The sequence below is a fragment of the Uranotaenia lowii genome, chromosome 1 (genome assembly GCF_029784155.1).
Source record: "Uranotaenia lowii strain MFRU-FL chromosome 1, ASM2978415v1, whole genome shotgun sequence".
Taxonomy (NCBI): Eukaryota; Metazoa; Arthropoda; class Insecta; order Diptera; family Culicidae; genus Uranotaenia; species Uranotaenia lowii.
In genome coordinates, this window is record NC_073691.1 from 115608522 (window position 1) to 115632735 (window position 24214).

Genomic DNA, 24214 nt, shown 5'->3' on the forward strand with positions numbered 1-24214 from the left:
AATTGAAATCCGTCACACATACATTTACACCTAATGTTATTCATGCGTATGCTACACAAACAAGATGAACCATTTATCTGATTGTTCATCTTGTTCATGTTTTTTTCCTGCAAGTCTGAGTGATCCAAGCATGGCTGCCCGGCGGCCATACTGAAATACTTAAAAAAAATCATGGCTGTGGCAGTGACTCCAGTAGAATAATTTTAGCGAGTTTTATTAAATTTCAACTCGGATGGAATTGGAGGTTGAGTTTGTTTTATATTTATTTGTTTATTTATTTGTACTACATTGAAATATGTGTTAGAAGAAATCCATTTTTTTAATGGAAATCCTCAAATGGTATCCGATTCTGAACATGCTGTAACTATATTTCAGTTTTTTCTGTAGTGTTTTCTATAAAAATTACTGCACACATTTTAAGTGTTAAGAAAAACTATTTTGAACCCCAACAAACATTTTTGCTGATTAAAAACGCCAATTCTCTGATTGTATGCTGTTTTGAGGTGCTGGTTGCTGTTTCAGCTTTCTGGCTGAAGAAAGAAATATTTCAGCGCTGTTTCAGCGTATAAGGAAGTTTTATTTCAGCCAATAGAAAGTAGGGGAAAATTGGCTGAAGAATAACTCGTTCAGCCTTTGTCCAACCATTTTTGACACCTTCAAATTTGACAGCCGTCAGCTGTATAAGGGTAGCTCCGAAAGCGTCTTTCAGCAATATCAAACTTTTTGTTATTCATGTCATGACGAATCGAAATAATTATCTTTTGAATCATCTAATGATTCGGAATTTCTCATTTGGCATGATAAAATGGCCTTGCCGGGAAATTTACATTTTATTCTCATAGCAATTTTAATTTCTTCATTTGAAATTGACCTTGGTTGAGAAATATTTCGGTCGCTTAAGAGCGACAGTTTTCTGTTCCTTCGCAGAATGCATGGTTGGTTCTGCTTTCTGCGGCATGAGACTAACAAGTCGTAGGTTCAAAGTTCGAGACGAGTTCAAATGAAGAAAAAATAACACGTGAGGGGAAAAGTAGCTGGCAAACATCGGACATACATCGGTCAACATTCTTTTTGTGTTTTTTTTTTGTTGCTCCGTCAATTGACGTTTCATGTGGTTTCATGTCATCTTTGCTGATTAATTTCTCCAGATCTCGATGTTTAAGGGCTGAACAGCAGCTTCTCTCTAAATTTGGGTTGCCTTCTTTCAGCAAGATAGCTGATTTAAAATTAGAACTAAACAATGTTTCAGCGGTTGTTCAGCAAAAAATGTTTGTTGGGACTACTTGGAAGTTCTACCAAAAACATTCTTACTTTATCAACAACAACGAACGAAATTATGAATTTATCGTACATTTACCATAGCTAAAGGTAACTCTCTGAGATTGCATCACATTAAATTTTGAATTTCAAATTGAAAGACAATAACTTAACATTTGAAATATAGAAAAACATAAAAGAACCTTAACTTTCTTTTCAATGAATAATGATTAATGAAATCATCAATATTTAAAGTAAGATAAATATTTTTGCCATTCTTAAAACATGGCAGCACTGATGCAGAGAAAACGAAGAGCAAAGAATTTTTTTCTCAGCGGCCATTTTACTTCCTACTTTCGAGGACCGAAGAGCGCAATGGTAAGTTTTCTTTCATCGTTCATAATTTAAATAACTAATTGCTTTATTTCTTTCACTTTAGTCGACGTCCAGCCAAAAAATCAATTGCGACAGAGCTTGCCATAATATTTCCGAGCGTCTAAAACCGGGAGGCGGCCTATTTGGATGTCAGACTGGTGCTACCTCAACACTAGCAGTATATGGATCCGGCCGGAGGTTGGAGCTCTGCTGCAGGTGATTTTTTCGGCACAAACCGTTTTAGAACCAAACAATGACGGTGGAAAATATAAAAAACGAACTACACGTAAGGAAACAACGGGTCGCTCAGATTCTTCGTCCGCCTCGGAAAAGTGAATTAGGTTAAGCCTTTCGGCAGTGATGTGTTGAAATTTACATTGAAACAAATAAGTGTAAAGTGTAAGTGATAAAAACGTTTATAATTGGTGTGCTTTAAATATAATATTTGATAAATTTATTGAAAATAAAAGAAACATTTCATTGAAATTTTCCGAAATTCCCTTCAATGCAATTTTCAATTAACACTCACTCATACATATACATTTTTATTTTTGGTTCACACACACACTGAAAGACCTTCAAAACACACCAATACTACCGTATCATGCCAGCTGAGGGCGAGAACTGTCATTCTGAAACGGGAAAATTCATTCCAAGTAGAAACGGTTGGGCCATTTTCTACTTGGCTGCCTGTGGAAATTCTACTAGAATTCTACTAGAACTGCTACTAGAATTCTAGTAGCCCTAGTAGAATTTTTATTAAGCGGGTTTCTGCGTGGAAATTATTTGCACAGGAGTCTAAATAGCACGCTCATATTTTTTTAACCATTAATGACTTTTCTTGAACCATTTTATGAGATTTCCGATAGAACTGCGATTATTGTTGTTTTTTAAACATAGTGTACGGTTGAATTTCAAGCATTTTCGAAGTTCTGACGAAAGATGTAGAAAATGGTTGAATTTCAAACACAAATATGTGATAAAAACAGTTGCCATCTTTGGACGCGCAGAAAACTTGTTTGTTTTAAACTGCTGTGCGTCGCATCGACTGATTGTTTTAGATATTTTTTTACTCCGGGGGAATTACCGGGGGGATCCGGATGAGGAGCTTCCAGTTGAAACCTGCAGACACAGGCAACAGCAAAACCAACGACAGCGATGCGGAAGGAGACAAATCTTCCGACAAGGGCGTTTCTAATTCCAATAGGGAGGTGGTCCTGAACTTCCATCCGGGATCATCTAAACACCGAAGGGGATATGAAAACGACGGTTGTTTTGCTTGAGACCAGTCTGCATAGGCGCGGGCATTTTCCACAAGGTAAGTTTTCATGTTATGATGGATTTCTCAAAATTTCGATAGAACTAACAGTTGTCAGTATTTTTTTTTTTCATTACAGCAATGATGAGATAAACACTTCCCTTCGCTCAGTGGGCCTATCTGGTTCGAAAAGCTGCAAGTTAAGTATCCAGCACGATGGGAGTAGCAGCTCCCCGAATCGGGTGCTCCGTAGTCACCGGAAAGCAGCAAGGCTTCATCCGTTCATGGCGGCAACAGAGGTAGACGAGGCAACCAGACCAAATTCTACAATAATTTTTGGATGGACGGTCATAATTGTATCACATTGGTAAACATGTAAATACTTAAATAAAGCTTTCATTTATTAAATTCATATTTGGCTCGTCGTTCTATATTCATTAAGATCAATTTTCCCTGAATTTCTGCTCATTTTCACTTTTTTTATTATGCCTGAAAAATAACCATAATCCAAGTTCTTCTCAAAATCTCATTTTATGAGTTTTCCCTGAAAACTCATAAAACGACTTAACCCACAAAACTTCGATTATGGTTATTTTTCAAGCATTAATGGTTCAATATGGCCGAGCGTGAGGTGCAATTTCTGCAATATTTGTTTTTTTTTTTTTACACGCTCGGCCATATTGAACCATTAATGCTTGAAAAATAACCATAATCGAAGTTTTGTGGGTTAAGTCGTTTTATGAGTTTTCAGGGAAAACTCATAAAATGAGATTTTGAGAAGAACTTGGATTATGGTTATTTTTCAGGCATAATAAAAAAAGTGAAAATGAGCAGAAATTCAGGGAAAATTGATCTTAATGAATATAGAACGACGAGCCAAATATGAATTTAATAAATGAAAGCTTTATTTAAGTATTTACATGTTTACCAATGTGATACAATTATGACCGTCCATCCAAAAATTATTGTAGAATTTGGTCTGGTTGCCTCGTCTACCTCTGTTGCCGCCATGAACGGATGAAGCCTTGCTGCTTTCCGGTGACTACGGAGCACCCGATTCGGGGAGCTGCTACTCCCATCGTGCTGGATACTTAACTTGCAGCTTTTCGAACCAGATAGGCCCACTGAGCGAAGGGAAGTGTTTATCTCATCATTGCTGTAATGAAAAAAAAAAATACTGACAACTGTTAGTTCTATCGAAATTTTGAGAAATCCATCATAACATGAAAACTTACCTTGTGGAAAATGCCCGCGCCTATGCAGACTGGTCTCAAGCAAAACAACCGTCGTTTTCATATCCCCTTCGGTGTTTAGATGATCCCGGATGGAAGTTCAGGACCACCTCCCTATTGGAATTAGAAACGCCCTTGTCGGAAGATTTGTCTCCTTCCGCATCGCTGTCGTTGGTTTTGCTGTTGCCTGTGTCTGCAGGTTTCAACTGGAAGCTCCTCATCCGGATCCCCCCGGTAATTCCCCCGGAGTAAAAAAATATCTAAAACAATCAGTCGATGCGACGCACAGCAGTTTAAAACAAACAAGTTTTCTGCGCGTCCAAAGATGGCAACTGTTTTTATCACATATTTGTGTTTGAAATTCAACCATTTTCTACATCTTTCGTCAGAACTTCGAAAATGCTTGAAATTCAACCGTACACTATGTTTAAAAAACAACAATAATCGCAGTTCTATCGGAAATCTCATAAAATGGTTCAAGAAAAGTCATTAATGGTTAAAAAAATATGAGCGTGTATATCAAGCGATGTACACGGTCGTTTTTGATTACCTACTTTTGAAAGAAAAAAATAACACGATAGATTTCGAAAACCACTAAAAACCGTTTTTGAACTGGAACGCATTAACCAAATGTGGTTAGAATTCAACCATAAAGCTTATAAAAAATACATCGACTTCGAAAGAAATGGAAATTGAATGAAAACTTGAAATTTTCTGCTCCATTTTCTTATTGCGTTGTGGTTGAAAAATAACCATTTTATGACATCTTTGGCTTCATTTGTGAAGATCACTTTCAACAGCAAGAATTCGTTAACCCCGAAACTTCCGTCGAAAGTATTGTCGCTGAATCCCCAAACCGGAGTTTTCGTCAATGAGCACTGGCGACACTCACTGGCGACAAGTTATTATCAGGACGTGTACAACTTCGGGTGTGTTCTTATATCAAAGATTTTTTATTTCAAAGGAAAGTGCCGCAAAAACAAAGGATTTTTTCCTTTGGTTTTGGTTTAAATAAAAAATCTTTTGGTTCAAATGCATTTTCCTCTGTTTCAAAGATTTTTTCTTTTGAAAAATCTTAGATTCAAAATATTAATTCTTTTATACAAAAACCAGTTTCATTTGATTTAAAGTTATTATCTTTGCTCAAAGGTAATTTAGATATAGATTTAAAAGCATTTATTCATTGAACCATTTTCCATTTATTCCAATTGGAAGATTTTTACCCTGTTGTTTCGAAGTTCCTATTAGGAGTTTGAATAATAAAAAGATACAATTTTAGTTCTTAAATTCTTTTTTATTCACCAACACATAAAACACTGGTTCACTATAACCGAGTAGGGTCCTTGATATCGTTGACAAAGTTTCGCATTCTCCGTGGCCCGGTTAATAAACTTCCGAAAGCCACTCCAGCTGCTGGCTGGTCTGACTGGTGATTGCCGTTGAAGATTGGGCCGAAAAAATACGACCGCGGGATTTGGGGAGGTGTTACTTTGCGCAGCTTTCTCCATGTTCGAGAGACTTGGAAATCTATCCGTCGGCCGTGGTCCTGTAACTATACAAGCGTTTTAGAAAATCTTGAATTCACTTAAATATTCAGTATTTATCAACTTACACTTACAATTTGGCACCCTGAATCCTCCTTATTTATAGCTTACTCCGATTCACTGGTTTGATTTTTAAAACGAGCGGCCGAACTTTATTCGATTTTTCGGTTTTCTGTTCTTCTTGCAAGTCAATGCAAAATATCTTCTAAGTTTGAAGTTTTTGTTTCAAAAAATTATTCTTTTCAGTTTAAAACATTTTTCTTCGGTTGAAAGCAAATTTACTTTGTTTCTAAAGAAATATGCAATTGAACAAATTTCTTTTGAATCAAAGAATTTGTTTGAAATCAAAGTCCAAAGTTATTCAATTCAAAAAATTTATTCTTTCTTTCAAAAATTATTATTTTCAATCAAAACTATAATTCATTGATTCAAAAAAAAAACAGGAGCTGGATTCAAAAAAATGAATGTTTTGAAACAAAGTCAGATTTAATTCGTTCCAAAATTCAAGTTTACTCTGCGTGAATACACGGAATCGTCCATCTTGTGACAGGCAATCGTAATCATAGGCATGGTAGGCGAACAATTCGCTGTCAAAAAGCGCTCCGTCTCCACCCCCCACCAATGTGAAACGTTTGGTACTCCTTGCCTACTGTTGCTCAATTTGCAACCACCCGTAGCTGTATAGGCACGCTGGTTATTACTTTACAAAAGCGTTCCCAGTAATGATATTTCACAACGTCGCTAGTTGGCAAGGTTGCCGATCACCAGCGCGAAAACTTCGGATTTCAACTTCAATGACAATAAGTTCAAGTTTCCCGAGTAGAAAAATATTGTGACAACCCAATTTTTGTAAATAGTTCTAAAACGATTTAATCTGTTTCAGTTAAAGTTTCTCAAAGCCCTCCACCTAGCCGAATTGCCGCATTTATAGAGGTTTACAAAAAATGAATAAAAAAGTAGAGGTAATATTTACAAAATTTGTAAAGCAATGTTTTGTTAACAGAAGAAGCTTAATGAAAATCGCAACAGCGAAATATATACCATTAAGTCACCACCTACAACAAAAAATATCGGTGTCAGATTTTTATTTGTTTATTTTTTTCTCCAATAAATCCTAAACTCCCTTTCTATGAAAAATTTAGTCACATTCGAGAAATGTCTTCCCGAATAGAAATTCACCGTGAAAAAACCATGAATTCCATATTCACAGACCATAAATATTATCGTCCTCGATACCGTGAATGCACATTGGAATTCATATTTTTCGACCATAAATTTCATCGTTTTGGTGAAAATAACCATGAAAAAGGGGTATTGTTATGCAGCGTGACCATGAAAAAAATGGCGATTTTCCATACATTCGGAAGCTCAATAATATGAAGTCCATGGTAATAAAAGCTTCCATTTTTTCATAATAAAACTATGAAATGACATTTGTTTTGATTGTTTTAGAGAAGATGAAAGTCAAGGTATATCTATGGTATAGATGCTTGTTTTTACCTTAGAATTTCATGGTTTACAATGAATTAATAATATTTTGGATTGGAATATGTTGCTTAAGTTATCGCTCATTTCAAAGAATTTTATTCATGATTCGTCGTGCTTGGTTTATGTTTGTCACAAACACGATCAATCAGGAATAATATTCTCCAAAACAAGAAATAACTTTAGCAAACTGGTTAATATTGTTTCAATTGTTAGTTTCTTGTTAAAAATCGAAATAAAAAAACACAATATTGATGTGGAACATCATTTTCACAATGTTTCTTCTTTTAACCAATATTTTCGCACTTTTCACTTAAAACAATTTTTCACAATTCACAGATTTCTGCACCTCGATCCCGTTTTAAATGTGTACAGCTCCGACCTGCTGCAAATGGTGCGTGATTCCAAATTTGTTTCCGTCTTGGTGGACCGCCAGCTGCCTTTCATGCTGCCTGTGTATGGACAGAAAATCCATCAGCCTGAAAACCGAAAACGAATGATTAAAAATTTACCGAAAAAAAGAAGTTGTGTCGACGAATTACGCAACATTTTTGCTAGCTCCGATGAAAAAACGGGAAGAAATACTTACTACAGATGCTCCCGGACTTGTCATTTGTATTCGCCAGTAGAACATGATCCTTTCCGAGGTCGTCCTCCGCGAGAATCGACTAACACGGTACATTTCCGACGGCTATCGTTATCCACTGCCGTCTCCGGGGAAATTTGGCCGGAGGCTTTGTCAAGAGCCGCTTCCTGCAACCGGAGCCATGGAACGGCATCTGAAAAAATAAATATGGATTTTTAAAAATACAGCTCAGAAATACAAAATAAGTTTAAAAAGCTACTTACCATCCAAGATATTTTGAAATCGCTGAAAAAATTACCCCCAAAATGGCGCGCACTCAAAAATAAATTTCTACACGATTAATTGAGAATGAGTAGAAAAACCAAAAGTTTACCATTGTTCGTTTTGGTTTGGATTTTCATTTTACCATGAAGTACACAGTTCCAATAATAATCACAAGAAAATTATGGTGATACCGTACTTCTGTCATTTTCAGTCACTATGAAAAATTTTGAATTTACGATATACTTCACGGTGACTTTGAAAATTACAGTGATTTCATAATTAAATGCGGTTGAAATATATTTAGAAACTACGATGAAATTGATTGTTAAATTGAAAATCATTGTTCAGTTATCTTAATACCATGGTCTTTGCTATTCGGGTTCTTATCAAAATATCTAACTAAACTTGGATATCAAACTAGCCCTTTTACCGCCCACTGGTAGAGGCAGTTGTGGAAACAATATTTTTGGCTTCGAGATGATGTATTTTCCTGCAAATTTAGTACAAATTCTAACAAAGTGCGTTGGTTGACATATACACGCAGAGAAAACTTGGATTTTGAAACAAAACAAAACTGACTTTGATTCAAAACACTCAGTTTTTTTAATCAAACTTCTGTTTTCTTTGAATCAATGAATTCTCGTTCTGATTCAAATGAATAATTTTTGAAAGAAAGAATTAATTTTTTGAACCGAATAATTTTGGAATTTGATTTTAAACAAATTCTTTGATTCAAAAGACATTTTTTCAATTGCATATCCCGCATACGAAAAAACTCTACCTCAAACAATCAAAACGATAATCGAACTTCTCCAGCAACTGTGACTTTTTATAATAACATAGCTATTAGGTAAAACTATCCGAGTCAAATAAATACATTTAAAATAAAACGATTAAAACCAAGCCTCCACGTTTATATAAAAAGTCACGAAGGTTTCTGGATGACAGCCAGGAATGCCAGGTGGTTTTGTTAAAAATCAGGACACCATGAAGAAAAAAATCAGGATTCAGGACCACCAATTCTGCTTAATTTGTATAAATGAACACGAAAAATGGTACTGTAGACGCTTTAATTTATGCAAAGTATATTGCCTGACCTGCAGTTTATTTGAAAAAAAAAATTACGACGATGCAATACATTTAATAAATCATTTTTCAAAAATTAGGACAAATCCTGATTTATCGGGACACCTGGCACCTCTGATGATAGCTGTCATGACTGCTAGCAGTTTTGAGCAACACAAAAAAGAAGAAGAAATTGAGGTTGGTGGTAAAACGGAAATCAACAGCAATTTCGCACGAATTTTTGATGCTGTAGATCAACAATTAGTGCGAAATTGCTGTCTTATCTCCCGCAAAGGATCAGGAAGCCGGCGCACCGAAGGCTGGACTCAGTACAGCCCAACAATTAGGCCAAAAGATGAAAATATTTAAGGTGAGTGGATTATGTTTCTCTTTTACCTGCTGCTTATGGGAGCCAAATTTTGCATCGAACTAATTCCTTATATGTTTCCTGTTTTGTTCTTTATTTTATTTTAGTGTCGCCGAAAACTGCTTATTTATATGCAGCCCGAGTTCCCCGGCTGTGGGGACTGCCCTCGCTGGTGTAGCTATGGCCATGCAGTGTAGATTTCGGACCGAATTTGCCAATATCTGTGCACACTTGTTTTAACATAGATAAGCTACGCGAGTTGAACGTAGAATTAATTATAAATTTGTATGCAGAATGAAATTAATGTAAGTAAAAATAATAAAATAAAATATATAGTGAATTCAAATTATTTTAAATAACATCCGAAAACTCCGAAAAATAATTCCCTCTTAGTGCATCCGCCATTAACGCGAACCATAATTATCAGTATAATGCAGGAAGAACATTTTGTGGAATCGTATCATAACTGTTACTGTAAACGTTCAGTTACAAGCGCACCTCAAGGATAACTTCAACTATAACGGTTTTGAATTCTAAATATGTTTCCATGAGTGGTTTTTGGAAGTTATCTCAACTATTTGAGGAACAGTGCTTCCATATAAAGGTTTTAATAGTTTTAAACAGTAACATAACTTAACGCCATATTCAACAGACCGTCGTTTTGGAATTCAAGATAAGTGCAATGTTTTTTATGGTTTCAGATATCATTTTCTAAACGTTTTTTTACGCTGTTTCAAATCGTTTTAGAACTACTACAGGAACTGTTCTGTTACAATATTTTCGTATTCGGGAAGTGATTACCGCTTGAAGTCGAAATGGTGTCCATATAGCCAGCTTCAAAATGCAAGTATTGAGGCCTGGAGCGTTGCTACCCGGAAGCCGTACCCATAGTTGCAGGATTCTTTCTGAATTGAGCAAGGAATCATTCAGATGCAAATAACCTAGGATAATATTATCGAACACTTCGATAAGCATGATGTTCGTCTTCAGTCCTTTTTGATATTCGGCACCGGACCATGGTTCAAAGATGGATTCTGGCCAGGCAGCTAACTCTACTTGGTTGGCGTTCCGGAACTGGTGGTAAACGAATTGGTAGAGAAAGCTCGGTGGAAGAACCACTGGAAGTTCCAGCATCCCCAGCTTCCTCCTTCGGATAATTTTCAGAATAGTTGTCCTCATACTGCAATGGGTTGCTGTTGCTACTAGTTGAAGCAACTGGTTTGAGGTGGTTGATTGATTCGTGGTGCAAATCCATGATCGTTCCGATGTTGTCATTCTCGCTGTAGCAGGAGCCGCGAAACAGCTAAAAACTACCAAAAAAATGAGTTAAAATTGTAGGGAATAAGGTAAATGAAGTTAGTTATTGTTAAAAAAGGACTTACCACGGCGATTTCACAAGAAAATTGTCAGCCACAAAAAAAAATATTTAGGCCAAAATGGCACGCGGTCGCAAAAACAAATACCTACACGAAAAAATTGATATATGCAAAACTAGCAAAATTTTACTAATGTTCTTTTTGGTTCGGATTTTGATTTTACCATGAAGTTCACTGTAACAATAATAATTACAATAAAATTATTGTTTTACCGTGTTTCTGATATTTTCAAATACGATTAAAATACGATGGATTTTATTGTTAAACTAAAAACCATTGTTCAGTTATTTTAATACCATGGTCTTTGCTATTCGGGATGTGATCTAAAAGATTTCATATTTCTGTGATAAAAAGTCAACTAGTTTGGATTTTCTTTCAAATCACGCAGGAAAAAAGCAAGGAAAAATATCACCAAATTTTAGTTTTAAATCGACAAAAAGCCTATTGAATGTTACTTTAAAGGTGTTGAAAATCCAAATATTTTTCTTTGCATTAAAATGCATCAGTGCATATTTTTCTCCTAATTTTATCGCTAGTCAATTTTAAGAAAAATGTGTTTTTTGATAAATTCCATACATTTGCCGATTTTTTCCATAACTATTTTTCGGGTTCTCTACAAACGTTGAAAGAGAGCGGAACACGCTCATTTTTATTTAACCTTTTTTGGTTCAAAAATAACCATTTTATGACTTTGGCCCAAAAACTGGCAATATGGTTATTTTTTAAGAATTTTTCCTTAATGAATTTTAACCATTTTTGTAGTTCTCGCGCGTTAACCAGAAAATGTTTGAATAATTTGGTGTTTTTATCGTAGCCATTTTGAATACAATCGATGTGCAGACGAACGCGTTTAAGAAAATTCCATTATACCGCGTAACTGAATCGAGTTCTCAATTAAATCGGTCCATGTAATCCGGAACACATCAAATCTGATGGTATGATAAAGGGTAAATAGTTTCATATTGATTATCTTTAAATAAAAATTCTAACCTAACAAAAAATATTTCAGGACACGGATTAGAAGATCCCACTTGAAATTTTTATAAAAAAAAAACAAAAATTATCATAAAGTCAATGCTACCGGTTCATAGTAATCAGCCACAACAAACGAAAGCTGAAAAAGCACAAGCGGTCTTCGCACAATCTGCCGGCAAGTTTTTATTTGCGAAATGCGAGATACTATAACGACCATTTTTTTCACCATCCGGAAGGAGCTGGAGCCGGCTGGACTACTTGAAGAACATCACCCGCCGGTAATCAATAAATTATTCAACCCCCCGTAAACGAACAGCCCTATGGTGTTGTGGCACTGATATGTTGGCCATTTGCTGAAGCTACGGATCTACAAAATGCCACCCAGGCATATGGGATCACCACTTCCGGAGTTATTCGGCACCGACGTTAGGTTATAACTATACACGGAGAAAAAAGACGACAGTTGTTACAATTATTTCAGCTTGTTATACCAATTATCGAAACGCAGTTGATTTTTTCGCTTTTAACTACTTATATGATAGATTCAACTACATACTTCTAATTGTCCTTACGCAATCAACTATCAATATAATGCATTCAACTGTATGATTTATTTTATGCATTCAACTATAAATACAATAGATTCAACTACAAACTGCTGATTGACCTTATGCAATCAACTATGAATATAATAGATTCAATTGTAATGGTATAATTGATTCAACTGTAGATATGATAGATTCAACTACAATTGTATGATTGAATTTTGGTTTTCAACTATACTAAACATCGAAGTTAAGTTGAAATTTAATTGAAATATATTTCCAACAAATGTATGTATTATAGAATTTTATGACTTTATATTCTTCGGCATATAGTCTTTGTCACTGATTCGACATTTTAAAGCGAATACAACTTCATAAAAGATAAAGAAAACTATGATTCGGAACCGGAACAGGTTTTTAGTTGTTTGCCACTTTATTTGTATTGTTCACGTTACCTCGAGTCCAAGTTCAAGTGCTGCGCTGCGATAAGGAACCAATCCTATAGGAACAAGCCCGTCGGCATCGGCCAAACGACCGACGAAACTTCGAGGAAAGAAAAACATCTCAGCATGAGTTTTGCTAGTGTTTTGGCCCGAAAGGACCTGCCGGATATTAAGAGCCTCCTAGCGCGGACATCAAGCACACGACCCTGACGAAAAGGGCCGCCCTTCGTGAGGCAGCTCGCTGTCTAAAGTGGGTAACCCAGTCGGATTGACCTGTGATATGGTTTGCCCTTCCAGTGATATGTGCGTCGGTTGGTGTAATCTGCTGGCAGCTGAAGAAGGTATCAACAAATTATCTCGTGAGGAGCGCAATTTTCCACCGGGAGCCCCCGAGTACAGAAAACGTCATCGATCTGAGGGCCTGCTGGCGTTTACCGGTGGCAAAAAAAATAGGAAAACTACGGGTGAGATAGTTTATTTTTTATTTTTCTTTTAATAACTTTCTATTTTCTCTTTTTCCCATCTCTGTTGTTCCAACAGATTTAATTCCATGGGATTCTACGCCGTTCAAAAGGAAATTTCATATCATTTCACCACAGCAGACCGCTTTTAGGCTCTCGAAAAAAAATGTGTTGGCCGGAAGGGCTCGAAATGCTGCTACCTCGAAATTTACGGAGCCGGGAACCCAGCCCAAGTGTCCGGAGCCAAGAAGTATCAACCTGCGAGGATCTATCCGAGGACAGCGATGGCAGGTTGCTGGCGAAAGTTAAAAACAGAAACGCGCGGATCTTTGTTAATTGTAGGTGGCATTTATGATAAAAAAATAAATACAAAATTTGAAATTGATAGAATAATTTTAGCAAGTGGCTATAATTTGAACAATAAATATGATGACTACCAAAATAAACGTAATTTGATTCTACAATATCTATAGTTGAACGATTAAAATCAATCATAGAAATATAATGGAATCTATTATATTTACAATTAAACCAATTGTACCAGTATAATTGAATTTACTATATTTATAGTTAAATGCACAACCTCAATCATTCGATTATAGTTGAATCTATTATATTTATAGTTGAATGCATAAAATCAATCATACAACTATAATTGACTCTATTATAACTAATATGGAACGCAAAATATCAATCAGATAATCAATTATATATATAGTTTAAATCTTCAGATTTATAGTTAGCCGAGAAATAATCAGAAATATAGTTCAATATAGGCGGAATATTGTTGGAATAACTGTACTTTTTTCTCCGTGTATAGTTTTCTCATTTAAATTCGGTGGAGGTCGTGGGGGAAAAATCACTTTTGCTGCTTTAAATGCTATCGGGTGTTTCGGCTGCTGTTGGTGTTCGCCTAGCGCTAGCCACTAAATTACTATGATGAATTGAAGAAATACAGACAATAATGTAAATAACGTGTTTTTGCTTAATTTTGTCGATAATTTTTTAATATAGTTCAATATTGCTATTGCCGTTTAATTACGGTTTGAAAATAACCATTTTTTACTTCTCCGCTCTTTCTGATTACGTTTGAAAAATAACCATATTTCTACTTCTCCCCGAAAAGTCATTTTATGAGTTCTCATGGAGAACTCATAAAATGGCATTTCCCGGGAAAAGGTCAAAAATGGTTATTTTTGAAACATAAATGGTTTATTAATTTCTAGCGTGAATGACCTACCTTGTATATTTCAAAGTATACTACACAGCAAGAAAAATTCGTGTAATTTTAGATTGAAAACGATGCACGAAAACGGAACATCGTTTATAATCTAAAATTACATCATCATTACATTGAGGCGTGTAAATTTAGACCAAAAACGATGCACGGAAATGGAACAGCTTATTGTCGTGTAAAAATACACAGCGATGTAAAATTTTAGATTTGTTTTCGGGATACTTGCATTTTTATGGAATATTATGAGCCTTTTGAAAAGAAAAATTACACTAGTTTACTACTATTAAACATTTATTTAAAAAAACATCAATAGTGAAGAAAAACAAAGTACACCCACCATCGTGAGCACCACCAGACTGGGGCATTCTGCTGATATTCTAACCAGTTAGCGTCACTGGGGGACCAAGGGGAATTCCGTTCCGGACTGTCATGGTCCAGATCCATATGTCACTGTCGGGTCAGGATAGATTTTGCTTTCAAATGCCTCGGATTGTTCTGGCAAATTCCTCTCCTGGCAATCAAATTCCGGATCCCTGCCACTTTAAAACCTGCCCTCGCTGTAATCAAGAAACAAATAATCAATTTCAATAACATCATTCGTTTGTTTGCTAATTTAAAAACCTACCACTTTTACCATAGAGATGATTGAGCTTCGTCTTGGAACGAAGACACTCGGTTTCCGAAAAATGACTTGACTGGCAAATGGCACAAACAAACAGTTTCAGTCAATTTTAAATCAAACAGATATAATTTTACACTACTTGTGATATAAATTTCATTGGCTGCCTTATTTTTACATCACGGAATGTAAAATTATACCAAAACAATTTATTTTTATTCGCTTTTTGAAAAAAGACTAAAATTACATCAAAAGGAGTGGAAAATTACATCTTTTTTTTAATTACACTTGTAAAAAAATAGATCACTCGTGTTTTAGATTGCGTATACTTTTAGAAATTTTTTGCTGTGTATGACGTGGACGAGAAATAAGTTCGACTGGCAGCGCTGTTGACTATTTACAATCAAATTGATTGTCGTCCATCCATATTATAAGGGTGCGCGTTCAGATCTTACACCAATACGGCGATCATTTTTGGTGAATTCTGCGATCGCATTTTATTGGGTTGTGTCATAATCGCTCAAACAGTAAATGGTTAGACGTGACAATCGATTGATGCATTTAGTTTGTGCAAGGCGCGTTCAATTTGACCACTGGTATGTACTACATTCAATTTAAAAAAGCAACAAAATATGAGACTTCCGTATTGCTTTATGGTAGTTAGCTCCTAAAATAATTAGTTACTTTAGAATGCTATCATAGTTCCAGCTCAGGAAAACAGAAAATAAAAAAGGAATAACCAATATCTATCCTATCAAGATTCCTATTAGATTTCTTTAAAAAAAATAATACAAAACAAAAGATTTGTATGCAGGCATAGACAACGAACCGTATATCGACAGAAATTTGCAAAAGTTTGATATCCATACCCAATATTTCTGATCCAGGTGTACATTCCTAAGACAGAAGAAATAGGAAGTCTGATGGCGATTTAACATTGAATTGTGTGGTAGGTACTAAGGCGTGAATCACTGTGTGGGTTGATTTGCTAGGCCACAAGTACATGAGTGTCACTTGCGAAGGCCTATTTGAAGAATCTATTTATTAATTAAATCGAACTGACTCAACATTTTGTATCATTTGTTCATTGCTTTGTAAACCAATGAAAATGTTAGTCTAACGACCTGTTTGACTAAAAAACTTGTTTGAAATAGTGAAGAACTTAGTTTTGAAAGTGTCAAAATACGATTGGCGAGATAAACTGTATGTGTAAATCTTCTGGAAAAATATCCAACATATTGATAGCTAGATTTATGTTTTCAGCCATTTAAAGTGTTAAAATAAAAATAAAACATTGGGTTTATCTGTACATTCGTACAATGTTTTTTTTTTTATTGAGGGTTCATAGGTATATGTTCGTACAGATGTACCAAATAGTGGTATTCGGCGAACGGCCTTATACTGAATATTGACCTTTTCAACTATTCGGCGAAACGAATATTCGGCCGAGTATTCAGTTGAATATTCTGTCAAGTTTTTAGAAAAAAAAAACAAAAGCGATTATTTGAAATTCCTTCTTTTTCTTCCATCCAAATGCCCCTAATGTTTAGAGGCGATTTTTTTCAACTAGATGTGCAATTATTAAGATCTTCTTCACGAATGGGTCTCTTATCTATGGAAGATTTCAAGAGTTCAATTTTTTTCCAGCGCTTTGAAAGATTAAACGATTTTCAAAATGACATCACTCACTCAAAAGAAACAACTTGTAAGACAATTTTAACAAAGACTAATTAAAATTTCAAAACATACAAGAGAAAAAAAAAGATTTTCTTTCTAAATTTCATTTTTTTTTTACCGAATCATACCAGCAGCGTTCAAATCGTATCAAAGCATTAACAAAAATTAATGTTCATTTTTCAATCTATATATCTCGCGTGAGCTTTCATTACGTCGTATGAAACATCTCACGAATTAATAGAAAACTGCTGAAAAAGTTATCAAAACAACTGCAAAATATTTATTTTACATATAAGATGTGTTGTCCAGGCTACAAATATTCTAAATGAAAAAAGTTCCGACTAATTTATGTCAGTTTTTGTATTTTTGCATTTTGTTGTATGTTTACATTTTGTTTTATACGACGTAGTGAAAGCTAACGCGAGAATAAAAAATGGATTTCTGTCTGTCTGTCTATCTGTCCCTATAGACTCGAAAACTTGTAACCTGCTTCTAAGGTAGCATGCTACAGGTTTAGTATCGTCACCTTGAAAAGGGTATTATCCCCCAGATCGAACGAATAGCCACAATAGTTGATCACTTGTAGCAGAACACTGCACAACATGCAACAACAGAACCCATCGTCGACTGATATCAGTTGTAAACCAATCGACAACTGATACCTAGTGTACTGCATGTGGGTCCGAGTACACTATTGTGGTCCAGCGTAGAGAGCAGACTCCAATACAAGATCACCATCTGAACAATCATAATCGGAAGACTACTAACCTATACAACTTGGCCGATAAGATCATCTCTGAGTGACAAGAGTGTGCAGTTTTATACTTTTGCACTTCATCACGACAAATAAAACATCGCATCATGTACCTACTTCACTCCCCTCTACTCAAATATAATCTAAATTGGCAAATGCGATCAACTCTGAGTGACAAAAGTGTGCACTATAAATTTTAACACATTATCATGGCAACTGAAATCATCGCATCATCTACTCCACTCCACTCTACTAAGATGTATTGCAAGTTCTTACTCTCAAAATTATGCGAACAATGGGTGGTGAATACGGTTGCTATAATGCACCTAATAAAACCGTTTGCACAATTCAACCGCCTTAACAGTTGCAAGTTCAGCGTAAAGGAAGCGTTGTGAAATTGTGAGAATCACAATTATCTTTTTTTTGATTGTTGGCCGCTTCACTTTGCAACGTGAGGAGATATAATATTGAAATCTCGTGCATTTGCTAAAAGTTATTCTAATTGCAGTGATATCATAGTGATACATTGGATGCATGATAAAACCATCCTATAGAAATTGCATGAGAAATCGGTGTAATAATTTGTGCATGACACTGATCATTCTGAGGTAAAACCTCCAATAGTAAGACCACGCCATAATTTTAATATCTTTTGTTCATAGTAGATTAAAATTCTTGGCGATATACAGCATGCGTATGATGGAGTAGGTGCCAAAAGGGGATAAAAGAAGATCGGTAAGATCCTCAGCTAAATGTTAAAGTTTGCCAAAAATAAGCGTTATCTTAATGCTGGCTTTTTGATCCCCGTGAAACAGGCCTATTTATTTCACCCATGATGCATTCGTGAAATGTGGTTAGTCAGAAGCCATGTTGGAGTATACCTTGCGGACCGGCTCAGTCGTGGACTGAGATGTTCTATTCTTCTGGTGGTACCACCGATGCTGAGCGCCGAAGGGATACACCATGACAGACTTTACACACGCCACACATTAGATAAGTACTAAAAACCATTAATCTTAAGTACTAACAAAGGGGGGAAAACGAATAAATCCAAGCCACTAAAATAACCTAATATTTTTTTGTGATATTGAGGCATTTCTTTCTGATCTGGGGTTGAGTCGGGATTAGTTTTGCGTATTGTTCTTTTGCTCTGAGTCGCGAACCTTAGCGACTGTCTGGGGTAAGGCTACTTATCTCCTCCGGTCGTACTTAATTTTGTTATAAATTTTTATCATGCAGCTGAGCTACTCAGCCGGTTGACAAATGGCGCCCAACGTTTAAAAAGTGCTTGGAGATTAACATACAAAATTTTATCCCAAAAAAAAAAAAAAGCAACCCAGTGCTCTGTGAAAAAGATCTGATTTTTTAGTTTGGAGAATAGTGTCCAAAAAATTCATTGGCACAAAATTCTGAAAAAGCTTGGTTTAATTTATTTCCATTTTAATGCTTGAGTTTTAAATTAAGTTTTATTTGATTTTAATTATATATTTATTCAACAAATTAATATTAATTTAGGTAGGAATAATAAATTGAATTCTTTTAGTGTTCTCGTAAGGTTTATTTATTTGATTTTATCTTTTTGACTTTTAATTTAGTATTCATTAGGATCAATAATTTCATTTCATCTTTTAACTTTTATTTAGAACTTATTAGGTTTAAAAATTTGATCTTAATTTTTGTTTTTTATTATGCATTATTGGGAAATAATAGGCCGATTCTTCAAACATCCCTTTGTGTTTAAAATTTAAAAAAAAAGTGTGACAGTGTCTTATTAAAAATACGTTCGTGGACATTTTAAAAAATTAAGATAGTTATTCATTTTTTTTAACATGAGTAATGAAAAGCAAGTGCTTTCCGACGATTCGGATATTTCAAGTGAAGAGGAGCCAGTTATGAGTGTCAAAAAAATGAACAATCAACAGAGAAAAAGGCTCACTATATCTCCGAAGTTTCGCGAAAAATTAAATATGGTTTTTGTTAAAAAATCAATGGATGTTCAAAATGAAATTAAAAAAAAAAGCGAGTTAGTTATACCGTTAACTTCAAAAGTTCAAATGTCTCCAGATGATTTGAACAATAAAATAACGAGCAAGCCAAAAGAAAAACCAATTAATGTAGAAATTGATTTAAAAGAAAAAGAAACCACTAGATATGATTTTGATACCGGGAATGAAATACACTCTAACGGATATGATGAGGATTCTGCACGTACAGGAACTAAGAAAAAAGTAAATAAAAAAAAACTAATCCAACAAAATTCTACAATAACTTCAGAAGAGCGGGAGTTTCCAATCCCACGTTCACGTTTGACTAACAGTCGATCGCCTAATTTTCCAGATCTCGAAGATCAATTCACCCAAACACATTTCTTCGCGAATAACTACAATAGAAAGCAAAGAATAGATTATATGAACTCGCTAAACCCGGACCCAACAATTAGTTGTGATGATGGGGAGTTCATTATGAGTCGCCAAAACAAATTCAATCATGATCAAAGAGACTATTTAGACAGAATTTTAACCATCAATAAAAAATCTGAAGTTTATCAAAAAAACACGAACAATGTACCTTTTGTCAATTACAAAGATTCTAGTTATTTACAAGAACAGGATTATCATGAGTCAAGATTACCTCAAAGAAAAAGATATGAGAATAATATGCCCATAGTACCTAATTACAGACTAGATGATGAAAATATCCTACCACCAGGTTTCAATATATCAGAACCATTTCCTTTACGAAATAGATTAGATCCACTGACCTATGGACTTTACGTCAATAATCACTCGCGACAGTGCTTGCCAATTTCTAAATGGCCAATTCAGTATTCAGGTGATGATAATGGAATAGGACTTAACCTCTTTCTTCGCCAGGTGGAATTTTTTGCAGCTTCTGAAGGCATGTCAAAACATGACTTATTTAGATCGATACATCAATTATTGATTGGGCCAGCTAGCATTTGGTTTGTTACAAAATGGCCAGTAATAAGAACAAAAAATTGGGATTACTTTGTACATGCATTGCGAAAACAATTTTTACCAAGAAACATTGATCATTTTGTTAAAATGAAAGCAATGAATATGTTTCAAGCAAGGAATGAGTTCTTTTCACACTATTTAGTCAGAATGGAACAATTCTTTTTATGTAGGACAAATCCTTTAACTGAAAATGAAAAATTTGAAATAATTTGGCATACCATGAAACCAACATACAGAGATAAGTTTGCATTGATTGATATTGATAATTTAAGTACATTAGAAGAGCTATGTGATCGAATAGACTCAAATAATGAAGCTCTTATTAATAGGTTGAGTAACAACTTTGAGAATAGAAGGTGGAATAAAAGTGATTATGAATACAAAAAAACTAATAGAGTGGATTTCGATAATATACGAGTTAATGAAGTTGAAGTTGAGGAAGAAAATGATAATGAAATGGAGAGTGAATGTTTGAATGCAAATCAAATCGAGTATTCTCAGCATAGAAATGAAGATAACGTTAAATATAGATCACAACAAGGAAAATTCAGAAATAATGGCAATTCATATTACAACGATAATCAATCAAATTCTAATTTCAAAGATAATCAAAATTTCAGAATCAGACAACATGTTAATCTTAATAAAAATAGACTCCCATACAATAATTGGAATAAAGATAGAAGATATCGATCAAACGATGAAAACAAACAATTTCACTTTGAAAAAAACAAAAACATTGAGAACTCGTGGAAAAATTTATCTAGGTCAGAAATTTTAAAATATTACAAAATACCGAATCAGGATATTTGCTTCAATTGTCGCAAACAAGGACATCATTTTACTTCATGTTTTTTCAGACGGCAGATATTTTGTTATAGTTGTGGTTTACCAGATTTCCACTATGAAGAATGTCCATTTTGTGAGGAAAAAAACTTGAGCAGGGAAAAATGAAGGAGGTTGTTTTCCCAGAACAGAGAATATCCTCCAAATCTAAAACTGTCTTTTCAGATTACAACAAGAGTACACAAACGGTCAATAAAGAATGTAAAAAAAACAAGTGCCATGAATATTTCAGTGAAGTCAATGAGATAAAAATAAAAACTGATGGAGATGAAAGAATATATGTTAAATTCGAAGTTTTAGGAGTAAAATTAATCGGGCTTCTGGATAGTGGTAGCCAAGTGTCATTAATTGGTTCAAAATTTGGAAATTTAACAGAATACTTTGCAATTCAAAAACTTAATCACAATATCAGGTTGTCAACAGCTAGCGGTGAAAGGCTGGATATTACAGGTTACGTAGATATACCATTTAGTGTGAATAACGTAACAAAAATCCTTCCCTGTTTAGTGGTACCAAAACTCCACGATAAATGTTTGCTGGGAATGGACTTCTTCAAATTATTCAACATTAAATTCCAAATAAACTACGAAAATGAAGAAAGTTCGTCAACATCGAGTAACTGTTTTGTTTGTTCGGTTGATAGTTCAAAGGATATTTTTCAAGCAGATCAATCTAATATAATCAATGATATGAATGTTACGCATAAATTAAGTGATTATCAAATGAATCAATTGAATACTATAAAATCTCAATTCAAGTGTTTTCGAGAGGATCAATTAGACTGCTGCAATATAATGGAACACGAAATAGTACTAACAGATGACAAACCAATTCATCTTCAACCTCATCCTTGGTCACCTTCTATAAAGAAAAAAATAGATGCAGAGATAAATCGTCTTTTAAAATTAGGAATTATAGAACCATCGTCATCAGATTGGTCGCTCCATGTAGTACCTGTAACAAAAGAAAGTGGCGAATTAAGATTATGTCTAGATGCTAGAAAGTTAAATGCTCGTACAATCAAAGATGCTTACCCATTAGCTAGTTCAATGCGTATATTGAGCAATCTAGAAAAAAATAAATATTTCTCTGTGCTTGATCTAAAAGATTCATTTCTGCAAGTTAATTTGGCAAAAAAATGTAGAAAATTTACGAGTTTCAAGGTCATTGGAAGGGGCCTTTTTCAGTACAAACGACTTTGCTTTGGCCTGATAAATAGCAGTGCCACTATGTCAAGAATCTTAGATAAAGTTCTGAAAGAGGGCAAGTATGAACCTTTCATATTTGCATATTTAGATGACATAATAGTAGCAACAACGAACTTTGATGACCACATAAAATATTTAAAAATTGTCGCGGACTGCTTAAGAGAAGCTAATCTGTCAATTAATTTAAAAAAATGTAAATTTTGTGTTAAAAAAATTAAGTATTTAGGATTCATATTGTCGGAAGATGGTTATCAACCAAACCCAGAACGAGTAAGTGCAATTTCAAAACTTTCGCGTCCACAAACACCAAAAGAGATTCGTCGTTTCCTGGGAATGGTAGGGTACTACAGGAACTTCATACCAAACTTTAGTGGAATCTCAGCTCCAATTTCTGATCTGCTTAAAGGGAAACCTAAAAAAATAATATGGACACAAGATGCGGAACAAGCGTTTATAAAACTCAAAGAATGTCTTATGGCTGAGCCTATACTTTCAAATCCAGACTGGACTAAAGAATTTTTAGTGCAAACAGATGCCAGTGATGTAGCGATTGCTGGCATCCTCACACAAAATTTAAATGACGGTGAACACATTATAGCATATTTCTCCAGAAAACTTACTTCATGTGAAAAAAAATATGGGCCAACGGATAAAGAAGGTTTAGCTGCTTTAGAATCCATTGAACATTTTAGGTCATATATTGAGGGATCACACTTTACGTTAATAACGGATTGCTCTGCAATTACGTTCATCTGTAGTTCGAAATGGCGCCCAAGTTCAAGATTGTCCAGATGGTCAATGAAATTACAAGAATATGACTTGACATTGAAGCACAGAAAAGGACGTGATAATGTGGTATGCGACACACTTAGCAGAGCAGTTTGTGCTATATTCGATAATTCTTCTTCAACTTGGTATACAGATTTGAAAACAAAAATACAGAACAACCCTGAACAATATCCCAATTTTAAAATACAAAATAATCGTGTTATGAAATTTGTCTCTACCAGATCGGACCTGGAAGATGGAAGATTTGAATGGAAGATTTTAGTTCCACCTGATAAAATTCAATGTGTAGTAGAAGAACAGCATAGCAACTTAATGCATTTAGGTTTAGATAAAACATTGAACAGAATTAAATTAAAATATTACTGGCCTAGGATGAACAAAGATGTGAAAAGGATTTTGTCAAAATGCTCAATATGCAAACAATCGAAATATCCTACCATTGCTACAGTGCCACAAATGGGACAACAGAAAGTTGCAGTTAGACCGTTTCAAGTAATTGCGATGGATTATTTGAGCGGGTTTGTACGTAGTAAAAATGGAAGTAATGATCTTTTAGTCTGTCTTGATATTTTCACAAAATATGTTCGCTTATTTCCTGTTAAGAAAATAAATTCTGAAATGACTACGAAGATTTTATATGAGGAATGGTTTTTGAAATATGGAGTTCCACAAACTGTCATATCAGATAATGCGGTTACATTTACGTCGGTGGCTATCAAAAATCTTTTTGAACGATTCAAGATTAATCATTTTTTGAACAGTAGAAGACACTGTCAGAACAATCCAGTTGAAAGAGTAAATCGGGTAGTGTTAGCATGCATTCGATCATATTGTATGAATAATCATAAAATTTGGGACACAAAATTACCAGAA

The 24214-nt window shown here is 34.7% G+C and overlaps 2 protein-coding genes and 2 long non-coding RNA genes across 6 annotated transcripts in view; 3 read left to right on the top strand and 1 right to left on the bottom strand.

Moving 5' to 3' along the window:
* Nucleotides 1–7212: 7212 nt before the first annotated feature.
* LOC129740501 (uncharacterized) lies at nucleotides 7213–8260 on the bottom strand. The gene is made up of 3 exons (XR_008736267.1): nucleotides 8001–8260; nucleotides 7741–7930; nucleotides 7213–7630 (listed from the first exon to the last, which is right to left on the bottom strand). It is a non-coding gene; the product is annotated as an uncharacterized LOC129740501 (long non-coding RNA).
* Nucleotides 8261–8769: 509 nt separating this feature from the next.
* On the top strand, nucleotides 8770–9773 carry LOC129739684 (uncharacterized). 2 transcript variants are annotated; one of them, XR_008735940.1, is made up of 3 exons: nucleotides 8776–9056; nucleotides 9168–9436; nucleotides 9541–9773. It is a non-coding gene; the product is annotated as an uncharacterized LOC129739684 (long non-coding RNA). The 2 variants fall into 2 exon arrangements; XR_008735939.1 differs by having other exon boundaries at nucleotides 8770–9436.
* A 2806-nt stretch (nucleotides 9774–12579) lies between these two features.
* On the top strand, nucleotides 12580–13770 carry LOC129740128 (uncharacterized). The gene is made up of 2 exons (XM_055731744.1): nucleotides 12580–13236; nucleotides 13313–13770. The coding sequence occupies exons 1-2, from the start codon at nucleotides 13053–13055 to the stop codon at nucleotides 13540–13542; spliced, it is 414 nt and encodes a 137-aa protein (XP_055587719.1). The 5' UTR covers nucleotides 12580–13052; the 3' UTR covers nucleotides 13543–13770.
* Nucleotides 13771–15522: 1752 nt separating this feature from the next.
* LOC129739181 (uncharacterized) overlaps nucleotides 15523–24214 on the top strand; it is a 45696-nt gene continuing 37004 nt past the window's right edge. For both annotated transcript variants that reach the window (XM_055730605.1, XM_055730606.1), the window contains exon 1: nucleotides 15523–15685. The gene's annotated coding sequence lies outside the window, so the exon portion shown is untranslated. The remainder of the gene's footprint in view (nucleotides 15686–24214) is intronic.